The 18174-nt window shown below is 39.7% G+C and overlaps 2 protein-coding genes across 10 annotated transcripts in view; one reads left to right on the top strand and one right to left on the bottom strand.

Moving 5' to 3' along the window:
* Window positions 1-16948, bottom strand: part of WTAP (WT1 associated protein) — a 29792-nt gene extending 12844 nt beyond the window's left edge. For 2 of the 4 annotated variants that reach the window (XM_003898351.5, XM_009206339.4), the window contains exons 1-5: window positions 16617-16948; window positions 7721-7758; window positions 5294-5349; window positions 2226-2284; window positions 576-703 (exon numbers count right to left, since the gene is read on the bottom strand). In XM_003898351.5, coding sequence (XP_003898400.1) covers window positions 576-703; window positions 2226-2284; window positions 5294-5349; window positions 7721-7750 — 273 coding nt within the window. In that variant the 5' untranslated portion in view covers window positions 7751-7758; window positions 16617-16948. Of the gene's footprint in view, window positions 1-575; window positions 704-2225; window positions 2285-5293; window positions 5350-7720; window positions 7759-16260; window positions 16506-16616 lie in introns of those variants that run through there. The other 2 variants (XM_003898352.3, XM_009206340.3) reach the window with 1 other exon arrangement.
* LOC116275390 (translation initiation factor IF-2-like) overlaps window positions 1-18174 on the top strand; it is a 39079-nt gene that overhangs the window by 858 nt on the left and 20047 nt on the right. For 2 of the 6 annotated variants that reach the window (XM_031667556.1, XM_031667555.1), the window contains exon 1: window positions 16429-16821. The exons of 1 other annotated variant lie outside the window; for it this stretch is intronic. In XM_031667556.1, coding sequence (XP_031523416.1) covers window positions 16444-16821 — 378 coding nt within the window. In that variant the 5' untranslated portion in view covers window positions 16429-16443. Of the gene's footprint in view, window positions 1-16428; window positions 16822-16968; window positions 17100-18174 lie in introns of those variants that run through there. 3 more of the 6 variants (XM_031667554.1, XR_004184467.1, XR_004184465.1) reach the window with 3 other exon arrangements.

Below are 18174 nucleotides of genomic sequence, written 5' to 3'. Positions count from 1 at the left end.
TTATTTTGTATAATTACACTGTAAGATTGAGTCTAAACTACCAGAGCTGGATGATCAATTATGTCACTAGATTTCAGATCTACATAGACATAGTAAATACTACACAGTACACATCAAAGTTCTAACAATTAAAAAGGACACGTTGAAGAAGTTGCTGACACTAGGAAAAACAGTTCTATACATAGAGGGGACAAGAGAGCAGAGGTAAAGTCATCAGATGGCCTTCCTAACCAGTGAAAGTAAAGCAATAAGGAGCAAATGCTCTTTTATTGATTATACCCTCAGACACCAAGATATCTGAAAAATGTCTGGAATTGATGAACTAATATTCACAATGCATGAAAATTTCAAAACACAACTTAAAACTATTGCCTTCTTGGCCAAAAAAAAAATTTGTTTAAATGAAGAGACATTATCAAAATTTTTCACCTGGTATACTTAAAGCTCTAAGTGTACATACCTATAAAAAAAAAACCTCTTATATTTAGTATTAGGTGGTTAAAATTAACAAGCAATAAGGCAGACTAAAAACCAATTCCTCAAGTAAAGACATTTATGTAACTTGAAATACTTACAGTACACTCTTGCATCTCTTGTTCCTTGGTTGCTAGTCGCATTACAAGGATGTTTTCCCTGCGTGCAGACTCCTGCTGTTGTTGCTTTAGTTTTTCTTCAGACTCTCTTAGGCCAGTTACATCATTAGCTGATGATTTAAAAAATAATTATAAATATAATTTTAAGATCAAGTTCAAATACTTCTGTCAAGAACAATTAAAAACTAGGGTCAAAAAATTAATCAAGTCTTTAATTTCCATCCTAACTACTTTTATAACAAGCAAATTATTTCCTGGTCATGACAGCTCATTTAGAAGGCAAGGTGTCATAGTGCTCCATGACTACCAACTGAATTATGTTTTCATAGTTTCATCTATTCCCAACAGAAGACAGGAAACATTTGTGTTTTACAGTATGCACAAAATCCTGATGAGTATGTTTTAACCTATTTAATATAAAAATGCTGTCTGGGCACAGTGGCTCACGCCCGTAATCCCAGCACTTTGGGAGGCGAGGCGGGTAGATCACCTGAGGCCAGGAGTTTGAGACCAGCCTGACCAACATGGTGAAACACCATCTCTACTAAAAATACAAAATTAGCTGGTCGTGGTGGTGCATGTCTGTAATCCCAGCCACTTGGGAGGCTGGGGCAGGCGAATGACTTGAATCTGGGAGGTGGAGGTTGCACTAAGTCCAAATTGTGCCACTGCATTCCAGTCTGGGTGACGGTGCGAGATTGTCTCAAATAAACAAACAAATAAATAATATGATAGTAACTGCTGGACAATTTGTATTTTAAACTTTGAGGCAGGATCTTATTCTGTTACCCAGACAGGAGTCCAGTGGCACAATCAGGGCTCACGGTAGCCTTGACCTCTCAGGCTCAAGTGATCCTCCTGACTCATTTTTTTTTTTTGGTAGAGACAAGGTCTCCCTATGCTGCCTATGGTGGTCTCAAACTCCTGGGCTCAAGTATCTTCCCACCTTGGCCTCTCAAAGCGCTGGGATTACAGGTGTGAGCCACTGTGCCCAGCCTTAATCGTTCATAATGTTCATGATTTCTTTGGATAACACAGTCACGTAAAATTAGAATTTCAGGGTATTAACCCTTCTGAAGTTAGAAAACAATATATATTGGTTTTTATACTCAACAAATAGTATGTGGTTCAAACAGTAAAAACTGAGACTAAAATGGCTTAAAATGATAAACTTTGTTATTTTCAGCAGATTAAAAAAATTTGTAAATATATATTACATATAATTAAGTTATACATATTAATTTAACCTGTCATAAATCTGTTACTAGTTGCTTCTATTTATTTCTCTTCTAGACTAGTAACTCACGCTTCAAGTCAAATTCCTATGTAGAAGGGGTTAGGGACAAGTAAGAAAAGTTTCAAGTAGTTCTGAGTTACTGTATCTATACTCAGAACCTTGCATATAATTTTGCTAAGTCACGCCATTACATGAGTATTACATGTCTGTCTTCTCCAATGACTATGTCTCATTCACCTTTATATTTTCTTGCACCCAAAAGTGCCTATGTATAGTTCTTATAATAAAACACCAGAAAAATTACATTTGCTTTAATAAAACCAATTACCCTTTTGATTGTAACAATGATCAAAAGGAGATTATTCAGTCTTCAAGAAGCTAAAACTCAAACTTACAGTTAAGATCTGTGTACTTGCCCTCCAAAGCTTGTACATATGCTTCATATTGTTTCCATCTAATAAAAAAAATCCATACATTAGTTTTTATAATAAAATAGCTTTTATTAAATACACTAGAAGATATCTATAAACTCACAGATTTTAGTAATACTGAGCATTCTGCTGGATGATTTTTCATTTTAAATCTAGTTTTCTTAGACAGAGTCTCGCTCTGTCACCCAGGCTGGAGTGCAGTGGCACAAACAGGGTCTGGGCTCAAGCGATATCCCTGCCTCAGCTTCCTGTAGAGCTGGGACCAAAGGCACGTGGCTAATTTTTTGTAGAGAGGGGGTCTCACTGTTGCCCAGGCTGGTCTTGAACTCCTGGGCTCAAATGATCCTCACACCTTGGCCTCCCAAACTGCTGAAATTACAGGCCTTAGTCACCACATCCTGGCCCAAATCTAGTTTAACTGATAATAAAGTAGTCCACTCATTATTCCTTCCCATTTTACAGGAAACAGGTAAAAGGAGATATATAGAGAAGGTGTTTTCTGCTGAGAACATGCCAAGCGTGCTCTGGGTGAGATCAAATCCCAGATTTGGTTTGATACTTTGGTATCACTGGTGATGTTCAGGATAATCCTGGATTATAGAAAAAAAATCCTACTGCTACTTTCATATGTTGTCCCCTTAGAACAAAAGGCATATTAGAAATGTGCCTAATTATGTAGAATTGAAGGTTCTTTATTTTGGCTCTTTTGTGAAAACACCATGTGACTCTTCTCGAGGTAATATCAATTTCTGCCTGTAAACACAGGGGGAGAATACAACATTTTTCAAGACTGTAATTTAACAATCATATCTAACTGGCAGAAACCTGCATGCCACACGCTATCGGAATACAAGGGCACCGTTTTTCTTCATTATACTTCTCTACCCTGAATATATATACTGCTAAGTCCTCTTAGCAATAAAGATTTTTCCTAGACTTATTAGGCAGTTCCTAATGGAAAGTACCCTGCCCTGAATGTCTGTTCTCCTGCATACTTAAGAGCCATGTTTTCAAGCTGCTCTTCAGGTACAGTTAATTAAAATTTGGCTTTAGAAAACCATTTTATAATCTTAAAAACAGGCTTGGCATGAGTTAATAATGTTACAACATAATGAACAAAAAGGTTCACGCCTGTAATCCCAACAGGGGATTTTTTGGGAGGCCAAGGCGGGCAGATCATGAGGTCAAGAAATCGAGACCATCCTAGCCAACACAGTGAAATTCCGTCTCTACTGAAAATACAAAAAAAATTAGCAGGGCATGGTGGCGCATGCCTGGAGTCCCAGCTACTTGGGAGGCTGAGGCAGGAGAATCACTTGACTGGGAGGCGGCAGTTGCAGTGAACTATGATTGCACCATTGCATTCCAGCCTGGCGACAGAGCGAGACTCTGTCTCAAAAAAAGAAAAACCTTCTTAATACCAAACTAATCCACTTTCTATATAAACACTACTGTTAAGCTAAGGTCATGCTTTGTTTTTATGGCACTTACAACCTAGGACACGTACAGTTTACCAAATATTTGGGGATGTATAAGAGAAAGGTCTCAGTGGAGACTATAAAAGAACAATTTATTTTAGAAGAACAGAAAAATATAAAAACTGAAGCAAGAAAATGCATATCACAAGGATAGAAGGTATAGACTAGTTAAATAAGTAGCAGCTGGTTTAAAATCACCAAGGAAATTAAAGAGAAAAAAATCCACCTAAAAGTCTTACATGAGAATTCCCTAAGGAAAGATGTTAAACTGACTGCAAGGTAATACACTGCATATAATTTAGAAACCTTAAAGGTATCTTAAAATACAACATTTCTATGATTCTTTATTAAGATTACTGACTTTTCCCCTCCTACAGTTAAATCAAGAAAATGACTGCAAAGACTAACCAGAGCAATTATGTAAGAAGGCATAAAAAGAAGTGTACAGTGCCAGAGGTAGGGGAAAAAAAAATCATGGCCGGGCATGGTGGCCCATGCCTGTAATTCCAGCACTTCAGGAGGCCAAGGTGAGAGAATCACTTTAGGCCAGGCGTTCAAGACTAGCCTGAGCAACACCTCACCTCTATTATAATTTATATGTACATTATATATATGTATATATGCTGTTTTAACATATGTGTTGTTGTTTTAATAGTTAAATAAACAAACAAAAAACCCAGCATTGAGTAGTAGTGTATCTTAAGTATCTACTTCAGCGTAAGACAGAGTGTTTTAGAATACCAACAATTTAAATTTTATGTGCAAGAAGACAAAGGTATGCAATGGAAACTGTTCCTATGTATGAGATTATGGCAAAAAAAAAAAAAAAAAAAGATAAAGTGTTCATAATACAGTAGCTGTGCAAAGGTCAAAGTAGGAAACTGTCACACTGTAGGAAACAACAAAATCTGTTACTCTATCTCACAAAACATCTTTTTTCTCCCTGGCTTTCAGTTTGTTAAAATACTCATTTTATTTTTATCTAAAAGTTATCAAAGCTATAAAACATAGAACATCCTACTTCCTGATTTCTTACACAATCTATAAAGATTATATGCTGTACCTGACAGTCTGCTTTTGTAAGACATGTATAAGATAACCACAGAAATTCAGAACTGGAAGTCACCTTTAAAAATAACTTAACCCAACCCCTTCAACTTACAGATGAGAAAATGAAGAGTATGAAGTTAAATGAGCTGGTCACACTAGTAAGAAAAAGTAACCTCACTTCATTAGTAAATTATGTATTTCTTCCACAAATATAAGTTTATCTTTTAGGATTACTTTTTTTTTCAAATGTTAAACACGAAAAGAAAAACTACACAAAACAAGCCATATTTGTTAAACTTATAGCTTCCTAGTAGTTCTCTAAAGTGTTACGTTTTCCTCAGTGTTAATATAAGAAATAGGTCATAGTATGTTCAAAAAGTACATTAAATTATTTGAGGATGTAACAACATTAAAAACAGTATCTGGCACAAAGACAATTACAGTGTAGAGGCATAATACAATGTTCTATACAAAGATTTTATTTTTGAACAAATAACATTTTACCTTAGAATTAACTCATCTCTTGCCATAACTTTGAAGTCTGTTTCACTCAGTCGAACCTATAAAGAGAATTACAATATGAATTGAGTGATCTTCCTGAAGACACAAAGCTCTATGAGACCTATGAAACATCTGAGTGTGAGATTTAAACAGCTCAGTACATACTTACCACTAAAAAAAAATTATTTGATTACAAAAGTTTTTTTTTTTTTTAAGGTAAACTATTTGTTATCTTAACAATGGGCATCATCATTAGGAATGTGCACATTAAAATCCCAGGTATCACCACACACTGATTAGAATGGCTAAAATAAAAATTAGCGGCAACACCAAATGCTGGTGAGGATTCAGAGAAATTGAAGTTTCCTACACTGCAGGTGAGAATGTAAAATGGTCTCAAAAAGATACACACTACATGATGTCGTTTATATAAACACTCTGAAATAACAATTATAGAAATAGAGATAAACTAGTGGTTGCCAGGGGTCAAGCATGGGGAGGGAGGGGGTAGATGTGGCTACAAAAGAATAACTCAATGAAGTTTTATGCTAATAGTTCAGATATGTATCTCGATTAATGATGGTTACACAAAGCTAGACATGATAAAATTGCATATAGCTCTTCCCCACTCCCCCCACAAACAATACAAGTATAACGTGAAATGTGCATAAGCTCTGTGGATTGTACCAATGTCAATTCCCTGATTTTCAGTTATTAGAGATGTCTGCTAGTCATGCAAGATGTTAACAATGAAGGAGGCTCAGTGAAAGCCGCACAGAACCTCTCTGGACATTTATTTGCAACTTCCTGTGAATCTATAATTATTTGAAAATAAAAAGTTGAAACAAGGGCATAAGCTGACATGCTTCAAAAATTAAGAAACAGTATATTCACTATACCAAATAAAGGCTGTAAAGGTGAGATACCTCTCCTACTTCAGTATAAAATTAAGGCTTTGGTGGGCATTGTGGCTCATGCCTCCTGCACTTTGGGAGATTGAGGCAGGAGGATATCTTGAAACTCAGGAGTTCAAGATCAGCCTGGGTAACACGGCAAAACTCTATCTCTATCAAAAAATACAAAAATTAGTCAGGCGTAGCAGCACACCTGTAGTCTGAGCTACTTTGGGGGGCAGAGGTGGGAGGATTGCATAAGCTGGGGTATGAGGCCACAATGAGCCAAGATTGTACGACTGTACTCCAGCATGTGCGACAGAGTGAGACTCTGTCTCAGAAAATAAAAAATAAAAAGAAAATAAAGGCTTTATTAGTATTTCCTTATTTTATTAGTATTTTCCTTATTTCACTTAAATTTTTTTCCTTAAAAATGTTTCAAATTATAATACTAACCAGTAAAATAGTATTACCATAAAATAGAATGGTGGAGACTATCGTAGTGTGATATATTAAAAGGCTGCCAAAGGCAGCTCACGCTTATTATTCCAGCACTTTGGAAAGCAGAGGCAGGTGGCTATCTCTTGAACCCAGGAGTTCGAGACCAGCCTGGGCAACATGGCAAAACCCCATCTCTACAAGAAACACAAAAATTAGCTGGGTGTGGTGGCACGTACTTGTAGTCCCCAGATACTCAGGAGGCTGAGGTGGGATGATCACTTGAGCCCAGGAGGCGGAGACTGCAGTGAGCTGAGACTGCACCACTGCACTCCAGCCTGGGCAACAGAGCAAGACCCTGTTCCAAGGGAGGAAAATCAAAGGCTACCAGAGGGAACACATAGTAATTCTCAGATTATGAAAGTATAGTACAATCCTTTACTCATTTTATGAGTAATTTCACTCCACAACAGGAAACTTCTGTAGTATCTATTCACTTAAATATTCAGTTTAGTTAAGCACATGCCCTGCTTTCCCAATTGAATCACAAATTCCTCCTAGAGACTATGTTGCTCTTTTATAACGTCCACTGTGTGTGTATGTAAGAGTAAACTCGAGGTAGGAATGCACAGCAGGGAGAGATTGAGACTAGACAACAAAATTTCAGAGAAAAAAGTAGAATTTGAAAACTAGCTATAACCATTTTTAAAAAATAAAGTAGTTTTTAATTTTAATCAAAGGGATTTACACTAGGAAAAGAATAATATACTCATGATTTCCATTTTTGAAGTTATTTGTATATATGTAGCTGGAAATATTCACATAATGAACGTTAAGAGTAGACCACGGGAATATTATTATAACTAAAGTTTTCCAAAATCTGAAAATATTCTAAAAATATACTGGATATAAGATACAATATATAGCACATTGTACAACTCCAATGCTATTATTGTTATAAAGGCAAAGAAATGAGAAATAAGAAAACAATGATAATCCTTCAAGTCTATTTTTTTTAAAAAGTGCTTACAACTGCTTAAAAAAACAAAACAGAACCCAAAACAAAACAAAACAAAAAACCCAAAACCAAAACCCATACCTTCTTGGGAAGAGGTTCTTCGTTGGTCATCTTGAATCCTAAAAAAAAAGTTGAGGAAAACAAGTTCAATTGATTTTCTTCCAGTGAAAGTAGGAACAAAAAATACTGACTCTTTCAAATCAATTAGTGAACTAAATTACTGTCGAGTAATTACAATTTAAATAATTTAAAAATAGTTTTAGATTTACAAAAAGTGGCAAAGATATTACAGAGTTCCTATATACTCTACACCCAGATCTTCCTCTGTTAACATCTTCCATTATTATAGTTATTGGGTAGTTTTTACAAATTCCCTCATAAAAAAGCTGATCAGCCATTCAAATCATTTGATGTCGCCATAAAGGGTCAAGAGAAATATAATTTCTCATCACACTATTACAATCTCCCTATGAAAGTCTCCTCACAGACGTGATACTGACCTCAAGTAGTATCCTAGCCATGTTGCTAAGGGGCTATTAAAGGGTAATACCAGCTTAAGTCTTCCTTTTATAGCATTAGGTTGTTAAAGCAAGGCAGTACCTACCACAGTCATAATTTACTACTGCCCAATAGTTTTTTTTTAGATATAATATATATTTTTATTTTTTTGAGACACAGTCTCACTGTGTCGCCCAGGATGAAGTGCAGTGGTGCTATCTCGGCTCACTGCAACCTCCGCCTCCTGGGTTCAAGCAATTCTCTTGCCTCGGCCCCGCAAGTAGCTGGGACTACAGGTGCGAGCCACCATACCTGGCTAGTTTTTGTATTTTTAGTAGAGATGGGGTTTCACCCTGTTGGTTAGGCTGGTCTCGAACTTCTGACCTTGCGATCTGCCGGCCTTGGCCTCCCAAAGTGCTAGGATTACAGGCATGAGCCACCACGCCCGCCCTATATTTTGAAATATATGTATATGCTGGGTGTGATGGCTCACGCCTGTAATCCCAGCATTTTGGGAGGCTGGTGGGTGGATCACTTGAGGTCAGAGGTTCAAGACAAGCCTGGCCAACATGGTGAAACCCGGTCTCTACTAAAAACAAAAAAATTAGCTGGGAGTAGTGGCACACGCCTATAATCCCAGCTACTAGGGAGACTGAGGCAGGAGAATTGCCCGAACCCAGGAGGTGGAGGTTGCAGTGAGCCGAGATGGCACGCCACTGCATTCCAGCCTGGGCAACAGAGACTCCATCTCAAACAAACAACAAAAATTCACATACACGGGTATGTCACACCTTAATAAAAATATTCCTACAGTATTTAATTTTATGCCAAATATTTTGCATCTCAAAATTAGCTTATTATACAAAATTCACTTAACCCCATTTCAAAGATAGGTTAATGAATTCAAGTAGAGAACAGTTTATTATGCTATTTTTTAGAATGAATGCTAATAGCAGCTATTATTCATTAAACTCTACAAATCCACACAATTAAAAAAAGACAAAGAAAAAATGTGTAATAAACGTACCTTAAGCATCACATTAAAATACAAGGTCGGAAAAAAGAAGCACACAACATGAAGCGCTAACCTGACAAACATAAAATCTTTATATAAAAATTCTATGAGGATTAAAAAATTGAATCAGGTTCTGAGTACCAGTGATCTTTTGAAAAAGCATCTAAATTGCAATCGGCATATTAATAATTTATACAAATTAAGAAATTAGTTCTTACACTAGTTATTCTCATTCTTTCTTTCTTAAGAGATAGGGACCCACCAGAGTGCCCAGGATAGTCTTGAACTCTTAAGTCATCTTCTCACCTCAGGCTCCCAAGTAGCTAAGACTATACATGCAAGGATCATGCCCAGCCCTAGTTATTATTTCTAATAGCACAGTCACGAATGTTCCCTTACTTTACAGTATTTATGGTTTATTTTACTTACCCATACTTACCATAAATTCTAAACTACTAGAACTTTGACCAAAAGCTTGGTATATTAAACTGAATTTTTTTTTTTTTTTCCTGAGATGGAGTCTCACTCTGTTGCCAGGCTGGAGTGCTGTGGCGCCATCTCGAAAGCTACTTGAGGCTGGTGTGGTGGCTAACACCTGCAATCCCAACATTTTGGGAGGCTGGGGCAGGAGAGCTGCTTGAGCCTAGGAGTTTGAAACGAGCCTGGGCAATGTGGTAAGACCCTGTCTCTCATTAAAACAAACAAAACACACACACACCAAAACTACTTGATTTCTCCCACTTGATTTTTAGATTCCTCAAAAGGAGATAACCTTCCAACAGCATTTTTTATACTATGTACAATCTCAACTCTACTTTATAAATGAAACATTCTAAACATACTGTTATTAAATCCTGGTTTTCAGATTAAGTAAATTGTGTTGAAGAAAGCAGAATTCAGAGAAAAAAATCATAAATTGATCTAGGTTACTGGCTTGCTTCTTTCTCTCTTTTAATCTTTTTTTTTTTTTTTTGGAGATGGGAGTTTCACTCTTGTTGCCCAGGCTGGAGTGCAATGGCGCAATCTTGGCTCACCGCAACCTCCACCTCCTGGGTTCAAGTGATTCTCCTGCCTCAGCCTCCCAAGTAGCTGGGATTACAGGCATGCGCCACCACGCGCGGCTAATTTTTTGTATTTTTAGTAGAGACAGGGTTTCTCCATGTTGGTCAGGTTGGTCCTGAAATTCCGACCTCAGGTGATCTGCCCACCTCGGCCTCCCAAAGTGCTGGGACTACAGGCGTGAGCCACTGTGCCAGGCTTTTTTTTTTTAAAGACAGTCTTGCTCTGTCACCCAGACCAGAGTTCAGTGGTGCGATCATGGCTCACTGCAATCTTGACCTCCCAGGCTCAAGCGATCCTCCCAGCCTCAGTCTCCTGAGTACCTGGGACTACAGGCATGTGCCACCACACTCAGCTAATTTTTGTACTTTTTGGTAGAGATGGGATTTCGCCATGCTGCCCAGGCTGGTATCGAACTCCTGGGCTCAAGCAATCCAACTGCCTCTGCCTTCCAAAGTGCTGGCATTACAGGTGTGAGCCACTGCACCCTGCCTTCCCTCTTTAATCTTTCTCAAGGGATATAGTAAACTGATAAAAACCTCAGTATATTATTTGTTTCTGAGCTAAATGTATACAGTCTGTTTCACTGAGCAAGTCACTCTGTCCTATGAAGACATAAACCGTACTATGAATAAAATGTATATTTTTTTCTTTAAATTGGTTCCTGCCTACTTTATGACCCTTGTTGCCCAGTTTATAATCTCTGCTGCTATTATAGAAAGCAGCTTTGTAACTACTTTAACCTGGTGGCAGTCATTTTAATCATTTGAGAAACCATCACCATATTTAACTCCACATGTCTAACTACTTCTATTTTAGCATGACAGGTGCATCCACTTCATTAGACTGCGAAGTCTTAGAACTCAGATATCAAAAATGGCATTTCCTTGTAATTTTTCTAGAGCGAAATATTAATTTTACACACACACACACATACATACACACCCACCCACCCTGGAGTCTTTGTTGCCCAGGCTGGAGTGCAATGGTGCGATCTCGGCTCACTGCAACCTCCGCAGTCTGGGTTCAAGCGATTTTCCTGCCTCAGCCTCCTGAGTAGCTGAGATTACAGGGGCCCACCACCACTTTCAGCTAATTTTTGTATTTTTAGTTTCACCATGTTGACCAGTCTGGTCTCGAACTCCTGACCTCAGGTGATCCGCCTGCCTTGGCCTCCCAAAGTGTTGGGATTACAGGCGTGAGCCACCATGCCCGGCCAATATTTTTAATTTAAAAAATCTTAAAAGACAATTTTAGCTATTTTAGCTGTACATATTTAACTAGTATATCAGTATCTGTATCTATGTATATGCAAACACAAAATTTTGAGAACCAACCAGGAACTTCATATAACAGGTACTGTGGTAAGAGAGTGACAGTTTGAAAACAGCTGTATTTATCACTAAGGCTAGGTGGTATACCTTTTATCTAGTTACTTGGTATCCTACCTACTCAGTATGTACAATTTTAGTTGTAATACTAAAGTATCATTGATGTTATTCAATATAAATTCCAGTTTATGAAAGTTATTATAGTTGGCCCTTGAACAACCCAGGTTTTAGCTGTATGGGTCCACTTACATGTGGATCTTTTTCAATCAAACTCAGATAAAAAATACAGTACGCGGATCAAAAATACAGCATTCATGGCATGCGAAACCTGAGTATGCAAAGGGCAGACTTTTCATACACCAGGGTTCAAATTCCTTTGCCAGGATTTTGGCAAGGATTGTCTGCGTATGTTTCTACAACCTGATACTTCCCGGATCCCACTACCTTCCGGCTCTCAGCATCATAAAGTTACTTGCTTACTCTCTTCTTAAAGTTTACTTGCTTACCCTCTTCTTAAAGACAGGTATCCATATTCTTATTCCATTAAAATAAAATTAACTGTAAGCTTAGTTAGCAACGAGATGATAATCTGTTTTTAAAGGGCATTAAAAGGACTGAGAAACACATGAAGACAGTTCTGATAACCTTGGTATTCTAAAACAGGCTGTCAACTTTGCAAATACAAAAGTAGCAAAATCTCTGCACCTCAGTTTCCCCACCTCAAAGAGAATTACTGCAACCAGGGTCCAAATACTGTGCTATTTCTGAAGACAGACATTAATCTTTAGCATGGTAACTGGAACAAAATGGGCATTTAATTATTAGTTTCCTTCTCCCCATCAAAAACACAGACTCAGTGTTTCTTGAAACATCTGCAAAGATAATTCACAGGTTGCAGGTAATAGTCATACTGTCATCCTGACTGTTTCTAACACTTACTGCGGAATTCTTGGCATCTCCAATATTTAGAATTCTAAACAGAAGTTACTTAAATTTTCTTTTTCTCTCTCTTTCTTTGAGACAGTGTCTCACTCTGTCGTCCAGGCTGGAGTGCAGTGTGACTCGATTATGGGTCACTGCAGCCTCTATCTCTTGGACTCAACTGATTCTCTTGCCTCAGCCTCCTGTGTAGCTGGGATCACAGGTGTGCACCACCACGCCCAGTTAATTTTTTTTTTCTTGTTAGTAGAGATGAGGTCTTGCTATGTTGCCCAGGCTGGTCTTGAACTCCTGGGCTCAAGTGATCCTCCTGTTTGGACCTCCAAAAGTGCTGGAATTACAGTTGTGAGCCACCATGCCCAGCCTACAGTTATTGAAATTTCTTTTCTTTTTTTTTTTTTTGTTTTGAGACAGAGTCTCTCTCTGTTGCCCAGGATGGAGTGCAGGGGTATGACCTTGGCTTACTGCAACCTTCGCCTCCTGGGTTCAAGCGACTCTACTGCCTCAGCCTCCTGTGGAGCTGGGACTACAGGTGCGCGCCACCATGCCCAGCTAATTTTTGTATTTTTTATTTTTTTTTTAAGTAGAGACATTATTTCACTATGTTGGCCAGGCTGGTCTCGAACTTGACATTGGCTTACATTCTTTTTAAAAAGTTTGATGTTGAGTAGATTTTAATTAAATGGAGATTTTTACTGAAATTTTCTCTAAAAATAAAATTCTGTATTTGTAATGTAAGTCAGGAGTAAATACAGGTTTTGGATAAATGTGTATGCTTCCTAAGTCATTCTCAGAGTCACTTTTAAGATCACTCCAGCTGTTTGGGGTATCCAACTTGGGAAATTCAGAGCCTCAGCATTTAGAAAGAAAACCCTTTCTCAACTTTTATCTGATGAAAAGTAAATCGTTCCTTGAAAGTCCATGATATGTCACAAAGTTAAATGCACCATCTGGCAAAATCAAATTAGAACAGGTTCAAAATTTACAACTATCTAACAACATTCAACTATTTGGTCAAAACAGAACCTAATTGGCAATTTTGACTTTCACACCACAAGAATGTACTGAGAAGTTTGGTATTCCCCAGGGCAATTTTTTTTTTTTTTTTTTTTTTTTTTTTTAGCGCAAATGACAAAAACAATTACCATTTAAAGTCAATTCTAGATTCATAAAGACAATGAATATTCCAGGTTTTTAGAACAATCTACTGTCACATCAGAAAAACAGAATGACCATAACATCATTTGGAGTCAATTAAAATTGAATCCTGAAGGAAAATAATAAAATATGCTCAGTTCTTATGAGTCACACATTGAATAACAGCACTTTTCAAAGTCAAAGTTAGTTCCCATTTTCCAGGATGAAAATGACTGTGAGTCATTAGGTGATTAGCTATTAGGTGATTAAAACAACTATTAATAAATTGGGGTAAGGGTCTCAAATTTGGTGCCACCCAAATAGGTGGTAACATGATTGACTAGTTTTATAACACGAAAAGGTTTCAGTTATTTATGTAGATAATTCAGAGATAATATATCTCAGAATATCAGGACAACCATCTACTCTTGATGCCTTAACATAGAAAAACAGCTTAGTACGGAGTTCAGTCTTGACTGGTTAGGTGCCTAACATCCCAGATTCCAGTACCTTCCTGGCTCTCAGCATCATAAAGTTAGGTAACTCAATTCCCTCTGAACAGAGGCAAGCGCCAGCCAACACAACTTCAGTAAGAAGACACAGTAAACCTTGGTGAAACAAATCATAGCTGAATGTAAGAAATCAATCTTCAAACACTGTAGGAGCAAGGTACTGATGAGGAACTGAAAGGCCATCTTTTCCTTACCCTCTATCTGCCAAAAGACTTGATTCCAAGCAAGTCTTTTAACTCTTGCAGTTTCAAGTCAGCAAAAAGATAATTTTGCCTGCCTCACAAAGTGCTGCAAATATTAATGCTTTCAGCACAATAAAAATGCTAAAATAGATTTTTCAAACAAAATATGAACATAATATGAACATAAAAGGCAACTTCAATGTGCACTTAGAAAAGATTAAATTCTACTAACTGTATCTTCAAAGGCATAAAATATTTATAGCACTATATTCTAGTTAGATGGAATACCGTTATACACAATGAAGTATACTATTGTGGAGATACTGAAAAGTTTTTCTGTGTTAAGCTTAGTAACTACAAGAAACAAAATATTTAGAGGCAGAAAGTTGGAGACAACTAAAAAAATTAAAAACACTATCTTAGTCTTGTTTTGCTGAAGGACCTACTAACACACAATTTTGACGAACAAGAAACAAATATATAATGATCTAAACTGCTAAACAATATATTCAAAGGGATTCAATACTACATACAAGACCACAGGGGACCTTGAACGCTTTACTGTACTGTACAAATTGTGACAATGCTCATCTCCACATCATAGGGCTTTTACATATTTTCTGTTTCATCTCTACCAGCTTATTTCTGACAAACAATACACAAAAATATTTTCAGCAAACATGACTCAACGTTGAATTGGAAAAGCTACACATAAAAGAGTCATGTAAAAATAAGCTGTGCCTGGGACACCCTATTATTATTACTTTTATCCTTTAGGAGTTAGACATTCTGGTAGCTTGTACAAATTCTGCCACTGAAAAAGTACTAAAAATACTGAACTTTTAAACTATGTGTCTGCTTAAGATACCTTAAGATCTAAAAGCACTGTAAGAAACACACCTATCCAAACCTGTAAAATGTAACCTCAACCTTATCACAAGCCAACCTGCGGACTTGCCTGATCAGATGCTACTTGAATGAATTAAAATGTATCCACCTTGAAAAGATTTTTCGCTCATAATTTTAAATTACGGTTTTAAATGACCACAACATGTTTATCGTAGAAAACTTAAAGGTCAAAATTTTAAAATCCAAAAAACGAGACCTTGTGATGGATCTATGACGTCCACTTATCTTCCGAAGCAATGGAATTAACTAAAACTAGATAAAATAGGCACAAATACAACTTCTAACTGTAACATACCAATCGAAGTATTTCCCTACCAAACTAAACAGTTTTTTTTTTTTTTTTTTTTTACATAATCAGCTATGCTAGTCCTTGATAATGTTAAGCTAGTCCTTTGGGATCAACCAACCAAGTGACTTCCTTATCAAAACAAGAACTTGGCCTTTTCCACTACGTGTACACTGACTTATGAAAAAAGGTTAAAAAAATAATGTAGTAACTGTCTCACAGGGATCCAACGTAAGACTTGGATTTCACAAAAATCTGCAAATAATTCAGTTTCTTTCCTCAGAATGCATGCACTCATTTAAAAATGGAAGTCTACAAGAGAACGTAGCTGCAGTAACATCCTACTGCGTGACATGAAATGTAGGGAACGAACGTTTCTTTTTTTCCTTGCTGAACTCGGGAGAGGCCCAAGGGAGGTGGAGGGAGCAACACCGAGGTGAGGAAAAAACGAGCGCCGCCGCTCAGCCTGGGGAGGGCATCCTCCGACCTCCGTGAGTGGCCGGTCTCTCCGGCCGCCGGAGCACCCCTCTCACCCCGGGCCCTGGGGACGGAGGACGGAGATAAAATGGCCTCGACGCGGCGGAAGTGTTCCCCGCTGGCGGGAAGGTAGAGCGGATAACGAGACTGGTGCCGCGCCGGGCCCGAGTGGCCTTTCGGGCCCTGCCAGCCCCTTACCGGCCGGGGGCGGCTGCGCCCCAACCCTCAGCCCCGGAGGTCCCCCGCGGCCGCTCCCGCCAGCCGGCCCGCACCTACCTCTTCAGGCAGAAGCCGCGCCGGCGCCGCCAGTCGCATAGGCCGAGGCCGCGCTGCTTGCCCTGCCGCCCGGGCCCCCCGGGCCCCCGCGCAGCCGGACAGCTCTGGCGCCTGCCCCGCCGCACTCCTAGTCCCGCCGCAACCCCAGCGCTCCCCTTTATTTGTGGGTCTTGCTGCCACAAAATGGCGCTGAGGGAGGAAACCAGGACCCGCCGCCCGGCCCCGCCCCGCCACCGGGCTCCGCTCCGCCCTGCCCCGCCCCACAGCCGGCCCAAACTCGCCGCAGGCCAGCGCCACTGCCTCCCGCCTCCCGCCAGCCTCCCCGCTCCGCCATGTTCGCGTTCTGGCCCACTCACAGAAGAGTCGCCTTTCAGGCGTGGCCGCAGTCACTCGCCCGCCGCCGGGCCCTGCCAGGAGAGGAAAGGTGAAGGGAGGGAGGCCGCCAGCCTAGCCCGATCGGGGCCTCGAGGCGCAATTGAGCAGCTGCTCCCCGGTAATACGCCCCGTCCTTTCCCAGGAGCCTGGCGCGAGCTCCGCGGGCGCCGGAGCTCAGCTAGCGCGGTAAGGGAAGCGGCCGAAGGGAGGGGCGGGCCAGCGAGGTCGGAGGTCAGCCCCGGGGCATCACGGGAAGGGAAGGTGGACGTACTCGCCGGGGCCACCTGCGGCTGCGGGGGCGGCCTCGTGCGGAGGGATCTGGGCGAAGGCGGCGCGTGATTGGCCGCTTTGTGTTCGCCACGCTCATCCGTGATGCTTCCGCGTGCCGGAGAACCAGGTGCCACCTCAGGAGAGAAGCGGTGGGCGGCGAGCAGCGGGCCTTTGCTCTTAGCAGAGGGTCACCTGTAAGTTTTGGGAACTTAGAATCCGATGTCCTCCCTCTCTTCAGTCGTGAGGCGCAGCCTTCTGGCCGCTGGGTTCGTTCCTCCTTGACATCTCTGGAGACGCATCAAGGAGCTATTGTTCTCTGGCGTCGGAGGTTGCGCTGTGTCCGCGGCGCTGAGGGCTCCTTGCTAACTCGAACGTGGGGAAGGCGGCCCTGTGAGGTTTAGTGAACCCAACCAAAGAGGTCCTGCAAGTGGAGTAGACTCCCTGAAGCAAGACTGCCATCTGGACCGCCGAGTAAGGACGGTGTTACCTGGAGAAGCAGTCTCTAAACACTTACTAGAGGAGCACGTAATTCTTTTGATTGGTCTGTCCTTAGCCGGCTTTCTCGAACCTGTTCATCCCCAAAGGAGTGTCTTGTAGTAGGGTGATCTATTAGGATAAGATTAAAGTACATTCCAGATGGCCATAGTGTGTTCCCAGTGAATCGGATCAGTCTGGAGAAAATCTTTGCAACTTGTATCACAAGAGCTCTCAAAAATTGAAAACAAAAAGTCCAAAAGCCAAAGGGGAAAATGGGGAAGCACATGAACAGATGATTCTCAGAAAAAATACAGTCATTTTTTATGTTCTATGTAATTCTATGTTCCTCATGAACATAGAAAGTCGCTCCACCTCACTTACAATAGAAATACACATTGAAATTGCCTTTCCTGGTGGGAATGGAAAAATGGTTCAAGTTCTGTCGAGTTCAAAATTACTTGTTTTTTCTTATACCTTGAAGTTATACTTCTAACCCTAACCTTATTCTGAAGGTACAGCTCCACACGTGGAAACAATAGGTACACAAGGTTATTGCAGTGCTGTCATAGCAAAAGTTAGGGATAACCCAAATATCCATTAATAGAGAACTGATTGGGAATGGTGCATCCATACAGTAGAATACAGTGCAGCCATTAAAAAGATTCATAAAATAATCGTGTTGCTTTGAAATGAGTCTCAGGTTATATCAAATATTCACTTAAATACTTAAGTATATTAAGTATTCACTTTATTCAAAAGCAAAAATAAGCATATATGCTTTTATTTACTTAA

The sequence above is a fragment of the Papio anubis genome, chromosome 6 (assembly GCF_008728515.1).
Source record: "Papio anubis isolate 15944 chromosome 6, Panubis1.0, whole genome shotgun sequence".
Classification (NCBI taxonomy): domain Eukaryota; kingdom Metazoa; phylum Chordata; class Mammalia; order Primates; family Cercopithecidae; genus Papio; species Papio anubis.
Note: the sequence above shows the minus strand (reverse complement) of the source record. Positions and strands in the feature narration are given on the sequence as shown.